A 17,660-nucleotide genomic window follows, 5' to 3' on the forward strand; every position below is an offset into this window, starting at 1 on the left:
CACAGACAGTTTTTCTTTATCTGAGAGAGCTGCAGGCAGGCATGGAGTGATCTCTTCAAACTGTGGGGCTTGGCCTTTTAAAAGTGACTACTGTTGTTTGGTTATACACACACAATCAGATTCATCTATCTATCTATCTATCTATCTATCTATCTATCTATCTATCTATCTATCTATCTATCTATCTAATCTATCTATCTATCTGATAGAATCTCCCTACTTAGCTGGGACTGGCCTCAAACTTATTACTTAGACCATGTTAGTCTCAAACTCACTGAAACCCTCCTGGCCCAGTTTCCTAACTGAGCTGAGATTACATGTCACATCAATACTCCCTGTAACCAGAATGAAGCTTGAGTTAGCTCAAGTCAGGAGAGAGAGAGAGAGAGAGAGAGAGAGAGAGAGAGAGAGAGAGAGAGAGAGAGAGAGAGAGAGAGAGAGAGAGAAGGAAAGAAAGTTAAAAATGAAAGGGCCAGTTTTTTTCCCTCTGCATACTGATTTTTTGGAAGACTACTACACAAATTACAAATGTGTGATTCGCTCAAGCTCTCAAACACTCAGCATTACTCTCGGCCATATGCTCCAGACAATGGAGTCAACCCAAGTAACAACTTTATTCTAACCTACAGCACAAGTTCTCAAATACAGTTTAGTGGTTTTGACAGTGTTGCATATGAGCAGACTTTAAATGAATCCACAAAAAGTTAATATATTTAAAGTCAAATATACACAGTAAAATAACAGGCAGCTAACTGTTCAGAATCATGCATATACAGCGGTGTGGCTGGTGTTATCCTTGGGTACTCTTGACTACTGAAGACATTCCCAGCGATCAGTTCTTCAGTTGTTCCTTTACAATTTATCAAAAATCGGACCCTAGACACACATACAAAATAAACTTTCTTTTAAATGTACAGCTGTACAGAATTTCAATTAATAAACCATATCTTTAGTCTGACAGCTTGTTCCTAGACAGACAGGTTATAATAGCATCTGATCTAAAGGCAAGGTGACTTCATTTCTCTTAAACACCAAGAAAGATTAAACCAACAAAGCAACTAATACATCAATCTTAATATAAGACATTGAGAGGAAACTAAAAATAATATATAAATATCACTCTACAGAGTCAGCATAAAACCCATCAACAACTGACACAAGCTTCAACCTGTCAATCAATGTTTTATTTATGGCGGGAGAAAAACATAATATATTGAGAAATGCAGAGGAAAAGGCAGAAATGTGAGTTTATGTGTCTAGTCCCACAATTAAAATGAATATCAAACTGATACAATAAATTTAAGTGGCTTAACCACAATGACTTGAACCGTTGGGCACCAAAGTGGCAAATACAATTCGCCATGATTCAGAAAGCTCATGGCAGATGGGCAACCCAATAACACTATCATAATCCGGACAGGATCCTCCCCGACTGTGGAGGGAGACCCTGGAGAAAACTGGGGCAAAGGCATGCAGCGAAGTTACGTCTTCTGAAAAAGTGGATGGTATCAAAACATTACTGTCTTACCCCTGGTGGCCCACACCAGTCAGGGATGTCAGCCCAAAGCAGCACTGAGTTCAGGGTCAGAGATTGGCAGAAAAGGTTGGAAAAAACTGCAGTGTTTCTAAAAAATTGGCAAGTTCTCCACACTTAATAAAACTGTCAGAAGAGGTATAATGTTTGTTCGTGGAATGTTGACCGTTTGCTGCGCTGCAAAAACCTCGCATGAATGAGGAGCCGGGGGGGGGGGGTGTGCATCAATGGAATCGTTTCTTTAAAAATTTACAAAAGAACTAAAGCCTCCTTTTAAAAAAATAACCATGTTATGTCAAGATGAAACATGGTAAAAAGTAGTGTTCAGTGTCCATGATTCTCTTACACAGTGAACGGGAAAGGTGATAGAAACAACTTGGGATTTTCTTAAAAAGGAAGTTGCAGTACCATTGCACTGACTTTGACAACCTGACCTACTAATTTAGAAAAGAATCATCGTAGTTAAAATCTGTAAAAGAAAAATACAAAAATTTCTGGTTTGTAAACATCAGTTGGCCAAGTCTCTCCCGAGTCCTTCATGATAGTGGAATGGAATGAAGAATTGGTTCACTACCTCATCTGTTGCCTGTGAAGAGGAAAACTCCGAGGCACCGCTTTTATACTTTCACAGTAATTATATTAAAAAAAAATTAAAACGAAGTCAGTGCAAGTTTGCTCACTCTTCTGTGCGCGACATTCAGGTCTTCCCCCGCCCCTCCCCCCACTCAAGTGCCTCCGTCGTGATAATACTGATTTGAAAACCTAGCACAGAACTGGTCATAAATGCCGAATAAAGTCTGTGGGACTTCGGTACAGGTACTTCCAAATGGCATAGTAGTGTACGGCAGCTGCCGTGGCCACAAACAGGTGCCAGATGGCATGGGCGAACGGAATGATGCCATCGCTCTTGAAGAACACAACGCCCAAGCAGTAAATCAACCCCCCACAGGCGAGCTCCTGAAGTCCGTCCGTGTTATTCTGTTAACAGAGATGGGGGAGGGTCGGGGGAAGAAGATCTGATGTTACTCTGATGTGAGTTACTGCCCTTGCCCCCCCACCCCCACCCCCGAAAGCTCCTGGTTTTCTGAACAGTTAAAATCGCAGCGTGAACAGCATCCTTATCTGTAAACAGAAAGCAACTGTAAACGCCTCACCGGCTTGACCCTCTCGATCTACAGGCATGGATCCGATCATTGCACACATTATAGGCTCCACAAGACAGTGCTAATTCTGCTCATTTAACTGTGCCTAAGCTGATTGTAATCACAGTCAGCCGTGACGTGCCTGCCAAGGCTGCGTGACCTTCATGTCCCAGACTATCCTTTGGAAGCCTCCTTCTCCATGTGACAGGCCCAAGAAACTGGTTTATAATTTATATCTTAGCCAGGCTTGCTGCACGCCTTCACCTCCCTCTCACCACATGTACTGATTGGGTTTTTCTCCCCCTGATCTTTACAGCATGTACGAATTAAGGGAGTCTTTACCACTGACAAGGGACACGTCACACAGTCTTAGGGATATCCTAATTTGCCCCATGCTTCTGGGTGTTAAAACTAAGTCCTATATGTTTTAAGTCAAAAGCAAGATTTTTTTTTTAAGGCTGTCTTGAGAGATCCCAAGACCCAGACCCATGTACAGAGTAAACTATAAAGAGGTGGTGCTGCAGGGGAAGGGGTGGTGCCGGAGGGAGAAGCAGAGGCCAAACCAGAGGGTAGCCAGCCCTTAGAAGGGAACAAGAATGCAGACAGCTGGGTGCGAATGCCAGCAGCCTTGGAGCCAGTCCATGTGGCCCAATGGTCCCAGTGGCCAAGTCAGGCAAAAGCAAGAGGGAATTCCTGCTCAGTCACCTGTAGGAAGGAGCCCATGGGCCTCGCCAGAAGCAGTAAGAAGATGGTGCTGAAGGCTGCTGGGAGGACACAGGGTCCAGTGTGATGACCAACCCTATTTCCAACATTCCCATTAACTTCAGGGTTTTATAGGGTTAAAAGATTAGGAAGGAGGCAACTCAAAATAACCTATACCAAATTTTCTTTTCTTGGTAAGAAGAGACATGATCAACTAGACATTGATTACAATGTTAAAAAAAAAAATCTAAAACCAAAAACTTCAAGCCAATTAGTCATACAGTTGTATTGCTGCATACAGGTTACAGGGCTACCAACACCGATCATTCAACATTTCTTGGATGTGCACTAGGGATGCTTGTCCCCCTCCTTACTCTCTTGCTCTTTTTCTTTCTTCCTCTCTTCCCTCTCTGTCCCTTCTCTCCCCACTCCCCTCCCCCCTCTCTTCACATTCTCCCTCCCTTCTCCTTCTCCTCCTCCTTCCTCTCTCTCTCCCCCTCTCTCTCCCTCCCTTCCTCCCCCCTCCCACTTTTCTGTCTCTACTACCCCCTCAAGTCCCCTCCCCATGCCCTAAATAACCTCTATTCCATACTGTACCCCTGTGAGGATGGTGCCTCAGGGGGAAGGGATACCTCAGCATGGGCCCGCAGAGGCACCCTGTTCCCCCACATCATATGGAGCCTCTACCAAACATATCCCTGGCCTTTCTTTCTTTCTTTCTTTCTTTCTTTCTTTCTTTCTTTCTTTCTTTCTTTCTTTCTTTCTTTCTTTCTTTCTTTCTTTCTTTCTTCCTTCCTTCCTTCCTTCCTTCCTTCCTTCCTTCCTCCCTCCCTCCCTCCCTCTCTCCCTTCCTCCCTCTCTCCCCCTTCCTTCCTTCCTTTCTTTTTCTTTTTCTTTTACTTTTTCTTTTTTTTTTTAATAAAACACAACAGATGTAATAGATGTGGTCAAGCTTGTTCTGCTCCACCTTTCATTCTCATCTGTATACCTCACAAAATTAATCACACAAACCCCTACTCTAAAAATGTCCATTTCCCCAGTGTCAAGTGAAAGTTCAGACATCAGAACACTTTAGTTCAGGTCCCAATTCTGACACTAGGAAACTCCCTGGCCTTGAGAAAAGTACCTAACCTCTCCGTTTCTCATTAGTCAGTGCTATTGATAATGAATGGGACCCAAGTTAGGGTCCTGAAGATTCATGTGCATAAATGCACATGAGTACTTCACGGTGTCTACCGGGTGGTACCAGCAACATCTTCCCTGTCTCTGCAAGTCTGACGTGGAAAAGTGTTTTAAGGAACTGCCTCTTTACAGATTGTGTGTAAAAGCTGATTGGTATACTTGTTTGGATTCCTAGATTGTTTGGACAAAGGATTAGTGTCTATCAAAACCAAGCCAGAAACCAGATAACTCTGAGGACAGACGGAGGCAGTGCCCAACCACATGACACTGTCCCGCTGCATTTCTTAGCCTCCTGCCCTCCAAATAAGAAGGAGCCATTACCGAGTGACACTTGCACTTGGGGCTCCTGCTCCCCCTAAGAATCCATGGCAATCTTTGCCCTTTGAGTCAGGCATACCTGGCTGTTGCCAGGTAACTGTGGGGCGGAGCCTAGAAGAAATAAACAACATCCACCCAAATGTTTCTGTAAGTCCTTGGGCATCCCAGTCCCAATCAATTCTTGACCCTTCCAGCTACCAAGGTGACCACTGTTCTTAATGCTACCACCACATACAAGACCACCCACTCTAGAACTTCAGATATGAGGAGTTATACTGCTGATGTTCTGGGAGTCACATAAATCCAAGTACATATTTTCAATTTTATTTTCCTTTTGTTTGTTTGCTTGTTTGTAGGTTTTGTTTTTTGTTGTTGTTGCTTTTGTTTAATAGTTCCTCCACTTAACATAGTTTATTAATTCTTGCTATTTTGAGAACTGCAATGTATATGACCAATTTTAACTTTATGAGTCTTTTTGCGATATATGTCTCCATTTCTCTTGAAGGAAACCAGTAAGTCCCAGAATAAATGCACTTAATTTTACTAGAAACTAAAAATGTAAAAACTAAGCTTTTGGAGGCAGGCCCTGTCACTTTATACATTACATGCTGGTGGGACCCACCCGAGTGCAGGGCTCCAGTCACAACTCCTCTCTCAGTATGCTGTGCTGGGGCAGCTCACTGGGGCTCTCTTTTTTTTTTTTTCGAGACAGGGTTTCTCTGTGTAGCCTTGGCTGTCCTGGAACTCACTTTGTAGACCAGGCTGGCCTCGAACTCAGAAATCCGCCTGCCTCTGCCTCCCGAGTGCTGGGATTAAAGGCGTGCGCCACCACGCCCGGCTCACTGGGGCTCTTAAGAGTCTTGCTTCATAGCTAAGCTTGCACTTCAAATGGAGTGTCTGCATGACGTGAAATTGATATTCAAATGTTCTAAACCGTTCTCTTAAAAACATTTCCCTTCTTCCATTGAGTTGTGTTTATATATAAATGCCACTGCTTCCTAAATAAACTATTTATTAACATTACTTATTTATTAACATAAGTAATGTTAATAAATAGTCTATAGACTCATTTCTTCCTGGACATACCCATGGTCCAGTCCCAACAGACGCGGCACAGCCCTCTGTGGGCTCCAATCTTCTTCAGTCATCCTAGATCCTCACAGAATTAGTGGTCTGGAAGACTGGTCAGAATCTGGCTGTGTTCTCCATCCTTCTCCCAGTTGAAGAGTCCATCTGGGATGTTATACTGGCCTGGGTTCTGCATAACGGTATCTTGTGTTCCACCCTATCCTCCCTAGTTCTCCAGTCCTCTTGGTGTCTGATTCTTTATCTCCACACAAACATATCTTTTCCCCACACCCTTAAGTGCAGCGATGGCTATTTTTGGAATTCTACTGACATTAGCATTGAATACTCACAGTGTGCCTTAACTTCTCAGAGATCATCAGAGACAGGCCAGTGGCACACACAGGTATGAGGTCTCCTGAGGAAGGATGTTCCTACTTCTTTTAATATTGTAGCCAACTGTGCGGCTAAACTCATTCTTCTGTAGATCCTGGCTTCTATGCTGTGATGAAGGTTCATCTACAGATTAAAAAGTCCCTGTTCTTTTCCACTGGCTTGCTTTTGTTTCTCTTATCTCTTATAGCATCCCTAGCACATCAGTTACATGTTGCCTAGAAGGAGCGAGGACATACATTCTTGCGTTGTTACCAATCACTGCCTTTCACCAAAAAATATGGTATTTGCTGGTAGTGTTTCCTTAATTGTCTTTTATCAGATCTGTGAGGATTCTAAGTTTGTTAAGACTTTTAAAATGATGGTTGAATACTGGACCTTGTCAAAAGCGTTTCCTTCATCAGTTGAGAAGAACCACTCTTTTTCACTGGTTCTCACAATGTGGCAAATTTCAATGACTGGTTTCTAAGTGATGTACCAATGGCTCCAGGAACTGGCTTCAGGAAAAGCTAACCTGATTATGATTCTTTTGCATCCTCATGAAACTAGATTTTCTGATACTCTGTTGGAGCCTTCTGGAGCCGTTTCTGCTTCACGGGTACTGGACTGTAATGATCCTGCAATGTGCATCTGATTCTCAGGGTAATTTTGGCTTTAGAAGATGAACCAGAAAGTATTTCTTCCAATCCAGCTGTGTTTGTTTCATTGGTTAATTAATTTATTGTTCTCAGGTAACCTTGGCTTGCCTTGAACTCTTGATCTTTATTCCTCTACCTCCCAGGTACTGGAAATGCAAACATGGCCCATCTCACCAAGCTCCACTCTACTTGTGAAAGTCTGTATACAATTATTATTATTGTTATTCTGACCCTGAGTATAAAATTTGCTATAATGTACGACTGGAACCTTTTCAAAGAAATAGTTTTTGGTTTCATAGATTTTTTTCTACTTGTTGAGTTTGTGTTTTCTCTCTTTCTTTTTTTCTCTCTGTGTCTGTCTGTCTATTTTTTCAATACTACGGATTGAACCCACCGCCTCCTAGATGCCCAGAAAAGCCTACATCACTAAGCCATACCCACAGCCCTCTACTTTTTCCATCTGAAGATAGATGTTTACATCACTAATTTTAAAACTTTCTTCTTTTTAATCGTGTTACTCAGAGTTCTTCAAAGAATTAGAAACGTGGAGGCTGAGGAAGCCTAGAGTGAATGTCTATTCCCACAGACACAGGCATGTAGAGGCCTCCCATTCAGGAGATGGCAAAGCATCCCTCTGCTCCAAATACCAGCACCTGACCTACAGAAGTGCGAAAGCTAGCACCTGCAGCATCCTCCTTACAGACAGCTGTACTGAGACTGCTCCCCTGTGAGACCTCCCAAGGCTAGCTAACACCTACTCATGCCCGTACATGATAAACTCCCTCAGGTTTTAGGTTGCATCATTGGTGTCCCTCTGTCAGAATGAGCACACCTTACCTGGATCCCAGATTTTCTGTACATGCGTTTGTTCTTTGTTCATTCTCTTACCACCCTAGTCAGGGGTCCAGACTACCCTGTGCAAGACTAGGTGCAGAGTCAGTAAGATGGATGTGTATGTCTGCATGCAGAACAGGGTGTATCTCTCTCTCTCTCTCTCTCTCTCTCTCTCTCTCTCTCTCTCTCTCTCTCTCTGTGTGTGTGTGTGTGTGTGTGTGTGTGTGTACTAATAGGTTTTAAGGCACCGACTTGTGTAATTACAGAACAGCAAGCCTGAATTCTGCAGGGGGCTGGCAGCCAGTGATCCAGGTAACGCGCGGCTACTGTGGCTGACATCCAAAGGTATGGGAAGGGTCCTTGCTAGGAAGACCTCAGTCCTTTTATCTTAAGGCCCTCAGGTGACTGGTTGAGGCCCACACACATTACAGGGAATATACTCTCTGTCTACTGAATTGAATGCTAATGTTACTGAAGAAGTATCCTCACAAAAACCAGGCTGTTAATGGGCAAACATCTGGGTACCTCGGCCTAGTCAGGATGATTCATCAAAGCAGCCTGCACACTCACAGAGTCATCTAAAGCACCGTACCTCTTTCCCAACACGGCTTGGGCTGCAGCTCACAAATTGTCAGGTTGCATATTCCTTACTAGTCACTTCAAAGATGCAAGTGTTTATATAGAAGTATGCCATTGAATCGTTAAACGTTTGGAGCATCTCTATCATTTTGTGGAACAGTTCTAATTCTTTAGTACCAAAGGCTCCTTTATTGTCTACGTACATTGCCTATTTTCATCAGAAGATTTTGTATACTGACCTATTCGCAGGTGGGGCCTTGTGGGAGGAAGCAGGCTGGCAGGGGCATGCCTCTCAAGGGCTTAGCTTGTCCCTGGCTCCTTCTTAGCTACCTCTCTGTCTGCTGTGAGGTACTCCACCCTGCTTCTGCATGAGCTCTCTCTACAGCACGCCTTCCCACGTGAGAGCCCACAACCAACAGTCAAGTAACTACAGGCTAAAGCCTCCAACACTATGAGCCAGAACAAATCCTTCCTTCCTTTCTTTTTGTGTTTTGTTGTTATTTTTGTTTTGTTTTGTTTGCTTTTTGAACTTTTTTTGGTCACAGTGATAAAAAAACAACCAAGACAGAGAGGCAGAGTTCCTCTGCCCCTAAAGTAAGCCTGGTCACTCAAAAGTCAGAGATGTTTGATATCTGATGCGGTTTTAACCACTTGGAATGGTGGGCGCTCCACTATTCTCCTGAATTCAGTGCTTCTGGCATCACTGTTTAGCTCCTCACCATCGAATGGTTATTCCCAGTGAGGGCTTCCAGAATTCTGCCCTGCACACATCCAGCTTGATGCCTGGCCGAGCATACTCCTTTGTAGATTCCTGTAGGTCCCTCTCGGCAGCTCTCTCCTCCCTAGGTCCCTGCCCCATCAACTGTCCCACGTCTGATTTCTAGGAAGACAGCTGTTCTCTGTGCTCTCTTTTAATTGCTATTTGGAAAGTCTACAGGAAAACAATGCGGGCGGGGGAGAGGGGGCTTGGAAGAACCCAGAGCTCAGCTTTTGGTTTCTCTGCCTTCAAGCATCACGCTCCGCACTCTCTGTGCTTAATGCTTGGAAAGCCCGTAGCTTTAATTCATTATTGAGTGCTCTAGCTCTTCGTGGCAGAAGGGTGAAGCCTGAGACCCAGGACTCAGCTCCACAGCTCAGCGTTCACTCTTACATAACCCTTTTGATCTGGACTCTGTCTAGATCTCCCGATTATTATCAGCTCTCGAAAGGCGGGGGTGCCCTCCCAGGCATGCTGTACCCTCTGTTGGTAACACCTGCCTCACACTGACTGTTCCTGTTTTCTACTTGTCTTTCTGAGTCAGCATACCTATCACTTATTTTAGTACTTCAACCTCATGTTTCCATAGCAACCTGAGTTGTCCCTTCCCCATCCCCTGCCATCCGGGGCTATTATAAAACTTTATTACAGTCTCCTATTGAACAGAAACTGGCTATCTGAGTTCTGTGACAGCAGTGTGTGAATTACCCTGCTTCATTTCCATAAACATTAGTCACTGGCTATTATAGCACCTAGGAAAAGGCCAATTACAGATTCGGGCCAGTAAAAATACTGGATAAACCTGCTTTTATGACAGCCAGAGGGAATTGACTTGAAACTGCTCTAATAATTAGTAACCAATCCACATAGACTTTGCTATGATGGCTCTGGCTGTCCTGAACTGCCCTATGGATGCAATAGCCGTGGCCCAGTTTTCTCACTTCAGTCACATGCCTGCCTACCTCTTCTCATCTTTTTCTGCTGCCTTTGTCAAGTGAACCATATACATCTACGTATACACACACACAGACATCGATATATGTATTTATCTGTGCAGTCGTGCTAGGTAAATTACTAAAACTACCATCAAACTCATATATCAAGGAAATATAATTTTTGACATTTTCACAAGCAATGTTTTCTGAAACCTCAGAACCAGATTTTAGCTCCAAGGGGCACTCTTCTGAGGAGGGCGGGCCCTGGGGAGTGGGAGGGGAGGTAGGCACTGGGGACAGGGGGGTGGGTCCTGGGAGTTGGAGGTGGGCCCTGGGGAGTTGGGCACTGGGAGTGGGAGGCAGACACTGGGAAGTGTTAGGTGGGCCTTGGGGAGTGGGAGGGGAGTTGGGCCTTGGTGAGAGGGAAGATGGCCCTGGGGTGGGAGGCGGGTCCTGGGGATTGGGGTGGGGAGGGGTGAGCACTAGGGGGTGGAATTACATTCTCACATTGTGTGTAGAAACTCAGTAATGAAATCTCAGGTCCAACCCTGACTCTAGACAACTAAGAATAAAAAAATGAGTTTAAACTAAATAAGCTGCAGTTCTTTAATTAGTACAGTGGCTAACGGCCAGTGCTAAACACAAGACATGGGAGAAAGTAAGCCAGTGGCCAGCAGAGCTGGATGAGACTGTAATGTATAGCTGTTGACTCAAAGTGATAGATGTCTATGGTTTTCTACATGACCACTGGAAAGAGAACTTGAAACACATTGTACACAAGAATTCACTAAAGATAATGTAACACTCTTATATTGAAGTTCCCAAGCTATTCTCAAGCAAAGTTAAAAGGAAAGTAACCGTTGTTTTGTTTTAAAGCCACTTTCCTTTCTCAGGACGAGAGATACTACTACTTCAAAGCAAATTTTAAAAAATGAAGTAAAAGGAATTGGAAACTACTGAGCAGGAAGCTGGGGGCAAATGCTAGGCTTTTCCTTCTGACCTCAGACTTACAGCTTTCCCTCCTCAGCTGGGTAGGGACCATACAGTGGGCCACCACAACCTTCAAAGATCCCTCGAATTCTTAAGATTTTATGTCAGTCATTCATGCTCACTTTACCATAACAGAACTCCAGATAGCCTCTTCCAGAGAGTCAGGCTTAAATAGCCCCATTACTTAACCTGAAACAGCTACTTCTAATCTTTTAGACAAGTCTCTGAAAGAAGGGTGATGAGATGGGGGTTGGGTGGGGGGAACCATCATTCAAAACAAAAAAGTACAGAACAAACCCAATATATGCACAGCGTTGCCAAGCCTTGGGGGTAGCTAGCGTAGCTCGTATGCTTCTCTCTCAGGTCTATAGTAAATGGATATATCATAGCTCCAAAAGGGAAAACTGCACATTTCTCATTACATCAGAGTATCAGGGATTTAGGGAGGAAAGAACCAAAATTCTAAAGCCACGTCTCACCATTGATGTCACCACCAAGGCTGGAGAAAATCCCATCGTGAGATAGAAGAAAAGTTCAACCACTTTATACCTGTAGGGACACACAAACGGTTAGACACACCCCTGGGGACTGCTTTAGACCATGCACATGCCAGCTGCCCTGTTCTTTATTTTGAAAGCGAAATATAAGCTTTTAAACTACTCAAAGGGGATGCATTTCCCACGAGGAGACCACCTAGCCTCTCCCCAACACACTGAGTAACAATGTGGTAAAGTTTCTCTTAGGATGAAAGGGGCAGAAATTGACCCAGGCTGCCTAGAACAGGCTTGCTGTCAAAGCTAGCTGTAATCTAGCCCCAGTACAATACGTTTCCCTTGCCCATCTTCTTGGTTTGGCCCATCATCAGCTCCATCCAGAGTTAAAAGGACCTTGAAAGGGTGAGGGGAGGTGGAAACACAACTTTCTCCAGGAGTGCGCAGCAGCCAGAGCACAGGATGCATTTTCTGTTTGTCTCTTCATTTTGCACGCATATTTCCTGTCCCATGCCACTAGGCTGCAGACTATCTGAGAACTTTAGCCCTAGTGGAGGGAGAATGGTCTGCAGACCTTGGGGTTACCAGAAAGGCCTGTCTTTCCTTGCTATGCTATCTGGCGGCTATAATCCAGAAGCCTGCACCCAAGGAGCGTGTGTGCCTGCAGACTGATTTGCTGGATATTACATAATCTACTTAGCATTTGTGACATTCAGGGGTAACTGGAGTCAGGTGTCTAGGAGCAGCTTCAGGATCAATATGGCTATTGGTGTTCTCTTTGTTCAGATCTCGTTTAGGCAGCTATGTTGGTGAACTTCATGGGTGCGGCTTCTAACTTTCTTAGAAGACAATCTCCTAGCAAAGTTCATTTTCTTCCGGCTCTCATGTTGGTAATTTTCACGCCTACAGCTGACGGTGATGACCCTGAAGGTCTCCTTTGGATCCAGATGGTGCACTTCAATATGCCTCTGTTTATACTCCCACTGTGAGTAAGGGGAAAAGCTGTGTCCAACACTAGCTTCTTTCCTCAAACACTCCAGATTTCAATCTAGGTGAGTACTGTGCTGTGACACTTATCATCGGTTACCTGTCATCCCCATGGAAACTGGAAGAGACTAGTCAGTCTCCACTTAAGACATCTGTGAAACAGATAGGGGCTAGCTTGCCTCTGGATGATGATGATGATGATAATAATAATAATAATAACAGTCCCTACAGCTCTAAAATGTCCTTCAACCTCATTGTGACACCTTTATGCCTTCCCACCCCAGCCTGTGCAGCAACAGTGAATTCCAAATGGCATTAAAGATTTATTAAAAAGCAATACATTTTCTTTTTATGTATTTCTACTATTGTGAGACACCAGCACAAAGGAAACTGCACTGTACCGCAGGGATAATTTAGGCAGTTAATTGTTAAATTATCGAACGGAAGTGATCTTTCTCTTACTTTTCATGGTAGAGAAATACATAAATGGTTCCTCCAGCTGCCATGAGCCAGATAAACCAACGCATATGAGATGCCAGGGGTCCAAGTTCACGGAGATTTAACCTATAAATGCAAATGACAAAGGCATAAATGACAGGAATCGGGAGCCCATGTTCTCCTAAGTGGCAACAAACAGCAAACAACAGGGTGACAGAAAGATACGGCCTTCAACATAGCAAGGAGGCTTTTGGCAAGTTTGGGTGAAACTAATCATTCAAGGTAAAAACTGCTGGTCGGATTTTAGTATTCAGAGTCACACACGATTTAAAAATAGCACCAGCTAAAACCAGACATGTCAGTATGCTGTCCAACCTGACTTGCCCTAGCAGGGACACACTGAAGTAAAGGCTACTGGCGGTTTTATTTCTGACTACATATTTGGGATGCTGACAAAGCTTATTGAGAACCCGGATCACATATCCCAGACACCTAATATACATATCTCCTTTAGCAACCTCTCTGCCAAGACAGAACATGAGAACTCCTTCAGCATGTGCCATGGGACCTGTTCTGTCACAGTTCAACATACCACAATGTCATGTGCCCTGGTATATTAAAAACAAATTCGAAAAACAAATGTTCAGTTTGGCTAGAACTATAAAGCTAATATTCCTGAAAAGGAAAAATTAACTATGGACATATCTAAAACTATACGGGAACAGACTGCCTACTCTACATGTGATTCTTGAGTTCATACTTAATTGTTTTTTTTCCATGTTTACCCACTTTAAATTGCTTCACAAAAGCTTTGAAGCATGCTTGCTCGTGTATGAATCAGACCTATAATTTAGTGAGAGGTACTGGAGAGGCCTTGGACAGTTTTTTATTCAAACAGATAATTACATTTCTTTTGAGTGACTGAGTCGGCATGAGGCAGATTCTAGAGGCCTGCTGTTTCTATTGACACAGCAGTAGATGGGTCAATGGGAAGTTCTGAGGTTTTAAAACGGGGCCAGGTCTAGGGGAGAAACTATAGTTTCTTTAATTTTGGCTTTGGAAGCATGTGATCTATGTCAGAAGGGCAGTAAGATCAAGTAAACTGCACAGGAGCCTTGATATATTTAACTAGTTTGGCTAGTTAGCAGAAATGAGGAATGTGTGGACAGACAGTAGCTACTGGGCTACTGAGTGGGCAGAAACAAAGGGTATACATTTCTAAAGGATGCTTGCCTTTCCTCATATGCACTTACAGCATCTCCATTCACCAAATTCAATCGTCACATATCCTGAAAAGCAGCAGAGATATATGGAAAGAAGATGGAGGGGGAAGGGGAGGCTGCTAGCTACACCCAAGTTCACAGCACCCCCCCCAAATAATCTCAAGCAGACAGTCCTTCCAAATCATGAGTAATGTATCCAAGTAAACCAAACTGGGGGTGGGGGTGCAAGTGTGCCCTGTGGGAGGGGCAGAGTACACGCAGGGAAGGGGAAGGGAAGGAGTGAGGGTCTCTATCACAAAGATGCTTTCCCAGGGTCCAGGATGCTCTCTTACCATGGGGCGTAGGAAGCAGCAATGAAGAAGTAGATGACCATCCGATCGCACATGTGGAAACAATGCTCCACTGTTCTGTTGGGGAAAGGGAAGAGGGTAAGGGAAAGGGTCAAAACCTTCAGACAGGAAGCCTGGGTACCACTCTGCAAGGCTATAATCACTATGCCTGCTTCACTTCCCCTGGGCATCCGCAGCTTGCCCTTCAAAGCCGCGGCTCTTCTTTTTCATGACAGGAAGCCACAGGAGAAGCCTTACAGTTTTAGGTCATACACGTAACCAGATGTGAGATGGGGGAGCCCCACAGCAGTCAGGTGACAGGAGTCTTTGATGTTTCCCTTTTCTTTTGGAAGATGAAATGCTGTGAGGGGAGACGGCTGCTTGGCTCCTATCACAGTCCATGGCTCAGTTCTCACTCCCAGCTACCATGCCCTAAAAATCCTTTCTTTGATTTAAACTCATTTTTTTTGACCATTTCATATACATACATAACATATTCTGTCATAGACACAATCTTTTACCAGCTCCTGCTTGCCCCACCCACATCCTTGTACCACAGTGGTGCTCAGCCTTCCTAATGCTAAGACCCTTTAATACAGTTCTTCATGTTGTGGTGACCTCCCAACCATAAAATGATTTTCATTGCTACTTCTGCTACTGTTATGAATGGTAATGTAAATACCTGATATGCAGCCCATGGAAAAGGGTTGTGCAACCCCCTAAGGGGTCAAGACCCAGAGGCTGAGAGGCATGGTTCTAACAGGTCTCCATTCCATTTTGAAGACTTCTGTTTGCTGAATTCACATTCTTGTTTTTGTTGTTGTTTTGTTTTGGTTTTGGTTTTGGTTTTGGTTTTTTTCACACATCTTTAAGTAAGCTTTCACTTTAAACATGCCAGGGTAGACAGTAAGTGGTAAAAAGGGGAAATCGGTAGTTTAGGGCCAGCAATAGCATACATAAATATGGCAGTCTTTGCTGTGAAAGGGTAGCAAATGCATTTTGAAACTGGTCCAAAGTCAAAGCTGGACTTGCAAAATGCATGCTAAGGAGTCTGTGCTTTACTGAGGTCACTTATGAATGCAGTCAGGTGGAGAGATGGGTCGGCAGTTAAACGGTGCTTACTGCTCTTCCAAAGGACCTGCATTCGGTTCCCAGCACCTATGTCAGGCAGCTTACACCCATCTGTAACACCAGCTTCAGAGAATCTGATGCCCTCTTCCAGCCTACACACACACACACACACACACACACACACACACACACACACACGGCATCCATTCACACACATGCACACACACATACATAAATAATAGTTAAAACACGAATAAATAAATAAAGGTGTAAATACAGAGGACTGTCAGCCACGTAGCTGAAGGTCGGCTTGAACTCCTGATCCTCCTGCCTCCCTGTCTCACAGTGTTGGGATTACAGGCAGGTGCCATCCACCCGGCTCCATCCAATCTAGTTTTGGTTTCCCGGGTATGGAACGCTATCACTGTGTGGCGCTTGGGCCCTTGACATTGCCTCATGATACACATATGCTGCTGGCCAAGTGGACTGACAGGGTCATGAGAGCAAATAAGTAAAAATCAGATCTGTACAGAAGAATGGTACGGAAGCTACGGTTTAGTTATGATCATTTAGTCACGGGTCTAAAGAAGCAAACATTCGATCAAACCACCTGGGAATACAGGTAGCCACAGACTCACGGGTGCAAGACTCTACTTTCCAGGAGCCAGGAAGCAGGAGGGAGAAAGCAAGGGTTTAATTTCTTGTTTTGAACCCCTGAGATAATTTTGATTCCCAGCAAGGCTTGAGGGCTTTCTAACTCTGCTTTAGAGACATTGTGGCACAGGCCTGTGGTCTCAGCTTCTGAAGTTGAGATAATATTAATTACCTGGGAGATACAATAAGTTCAAGACTATTCTAAGCCAGACTTGTTCTCAAAATAAAGAGAAGAAAGAGGTCTAGGGATGCAGCCCAGTGACAGGACACTTAGCTGGCACACATGAACCCCTAGAGGCAATTCCCGATACCACTTTCTCATAAGATGAAAACTCCCCACAAGTCACCTCTCCGGTCACACTGTCTCATAAAAGGGGGACCAACCTGAGCACACAGAACAATAAATGTGGTGATATTGGTTATGTTTTCAAGACACTTGCCCAGTGCATAGTCAGAAATTGGGACTTCCCTTCTCTCTCCTAATTCTGGCTTGGTTAGGCATTAAAAAAATAATGGTGTGATTCAGGCTGGAACTAGGCTTCCCCACATATATGTAGCAGATGTGCAGCTTAGTCTTCATGTGGTTTCTGAACAACTGGAACGGGGGCTGTCCCAAAAGCTGTTGCCTATAGGTGCGATATGTTCTGCTAGCTGGGCTGCCTTGCTGTCCTCAATGGGAGAGGAAGCGCCTAGCCTCGAAGAGTGGGATGGGGGGATATCTGGAACAGGGGCCTACCCACTCAGAGAAGAAGGGGTGGGGAGATGGGGGAAAGACTGTGTGAAGGGTGACCAGAAGTGGGATGTAAAGTGGATAAGTAAAAAAGATTAAATTGAACTTAAAAAAAATGGTTTGATTGAAGGTTGAGCAAGATAAAACAAAACAAAACAAAACAAAACAAAACAATCAAAACTACTCATGACTTGTGATTCTAGCAATACTCTTTCATGGTTCAAGAGTATCTCGTTTCTATTATACCTTCATCTCCAGCCTCTTCCAGGGAGGCCCTGAATACTGAAGTAGGCATCTACAACTCTTTATTGATTCAGAAATCTAGACATCAGAGCCAAGTTTGCTAAGACAACCACAACTGTCAGGCCATGCCAAGAAGATAATGAAGTGTCCTCCTCCCAAACGAGCCTCTGGGTCCTGTGACTGAGTGTCCTGGGAAGCCAGCACAGGTGCTCTGGTGAATCTCCTGTGAGTATGTCTCTGACCACCCTGGTGGCTCAGTGCTGTGGTTTTATTTTAATCCTAGGGAACTGTCACCTTCAAGGAAAGGGTGGCAGAATGTAAGCTTCAGGCAGTACTGTAAAGGATACAGAGAAAAATGGGGACAAGAAGAGCCCTCTCCCAAAGCCTGTCCCCCTGCTTGTGACAGTTTTTTCTGGCTTGTTTTG

General features: G+C 44.2%; 1 protein-coding gene across 1 annotated transcript in view; it reads right to left on the bottom strand.

The window, feature by feature from the left end:
• Window positions 1-595: 595 nt before the first annotated feature.
• The window catches only part of Mmd (monocyte to macrophage differentiation associated), a 28,606-nt gene continuing 11,541 nt past the window's right edge, over window positions 596-17,660 (bottom strand). Inside the window, exons 4-7 of the mRNA XM_021176787.3 lie at window positions 14,541-14,615; window positions 13,010-13,111; window positions 11,549-11,618; window positions 596-2,512 (exon numbers count right to left, since the gene is read on the bottom strand). Of these exons, the coding sequence (XP_021032446.1) occupies window positions 2,312-2,512; window positions 11,549-11,618; window positions 13,010-13,111; window positions 14,541-14,615 (448 nt within the window). The 3' untranslated portion in view covers window positions 596-2,311. The remainder of the gene's footprint in view (window positions 2,513-11,548; window positions 11,619-13,009; window positions 13,112-14,540; window positions 14,616-17,660) is intronic.

The sequence above is a fragment of the Mus caroli genome, unplaced genomic scaffold, assembly GCF_978045245.1.
Source record: "Mus caroli unplaced genomic scaffold, Mus_caroli_1 scaffold_13, whole genome shotgun sequence".
Taxonomy (NCBI): domain Eukaryota; kingdom Metazoa; phylum Chordata; class Mammalia; order Rodentia; family Muridae; genus Mus; species Mus caroli.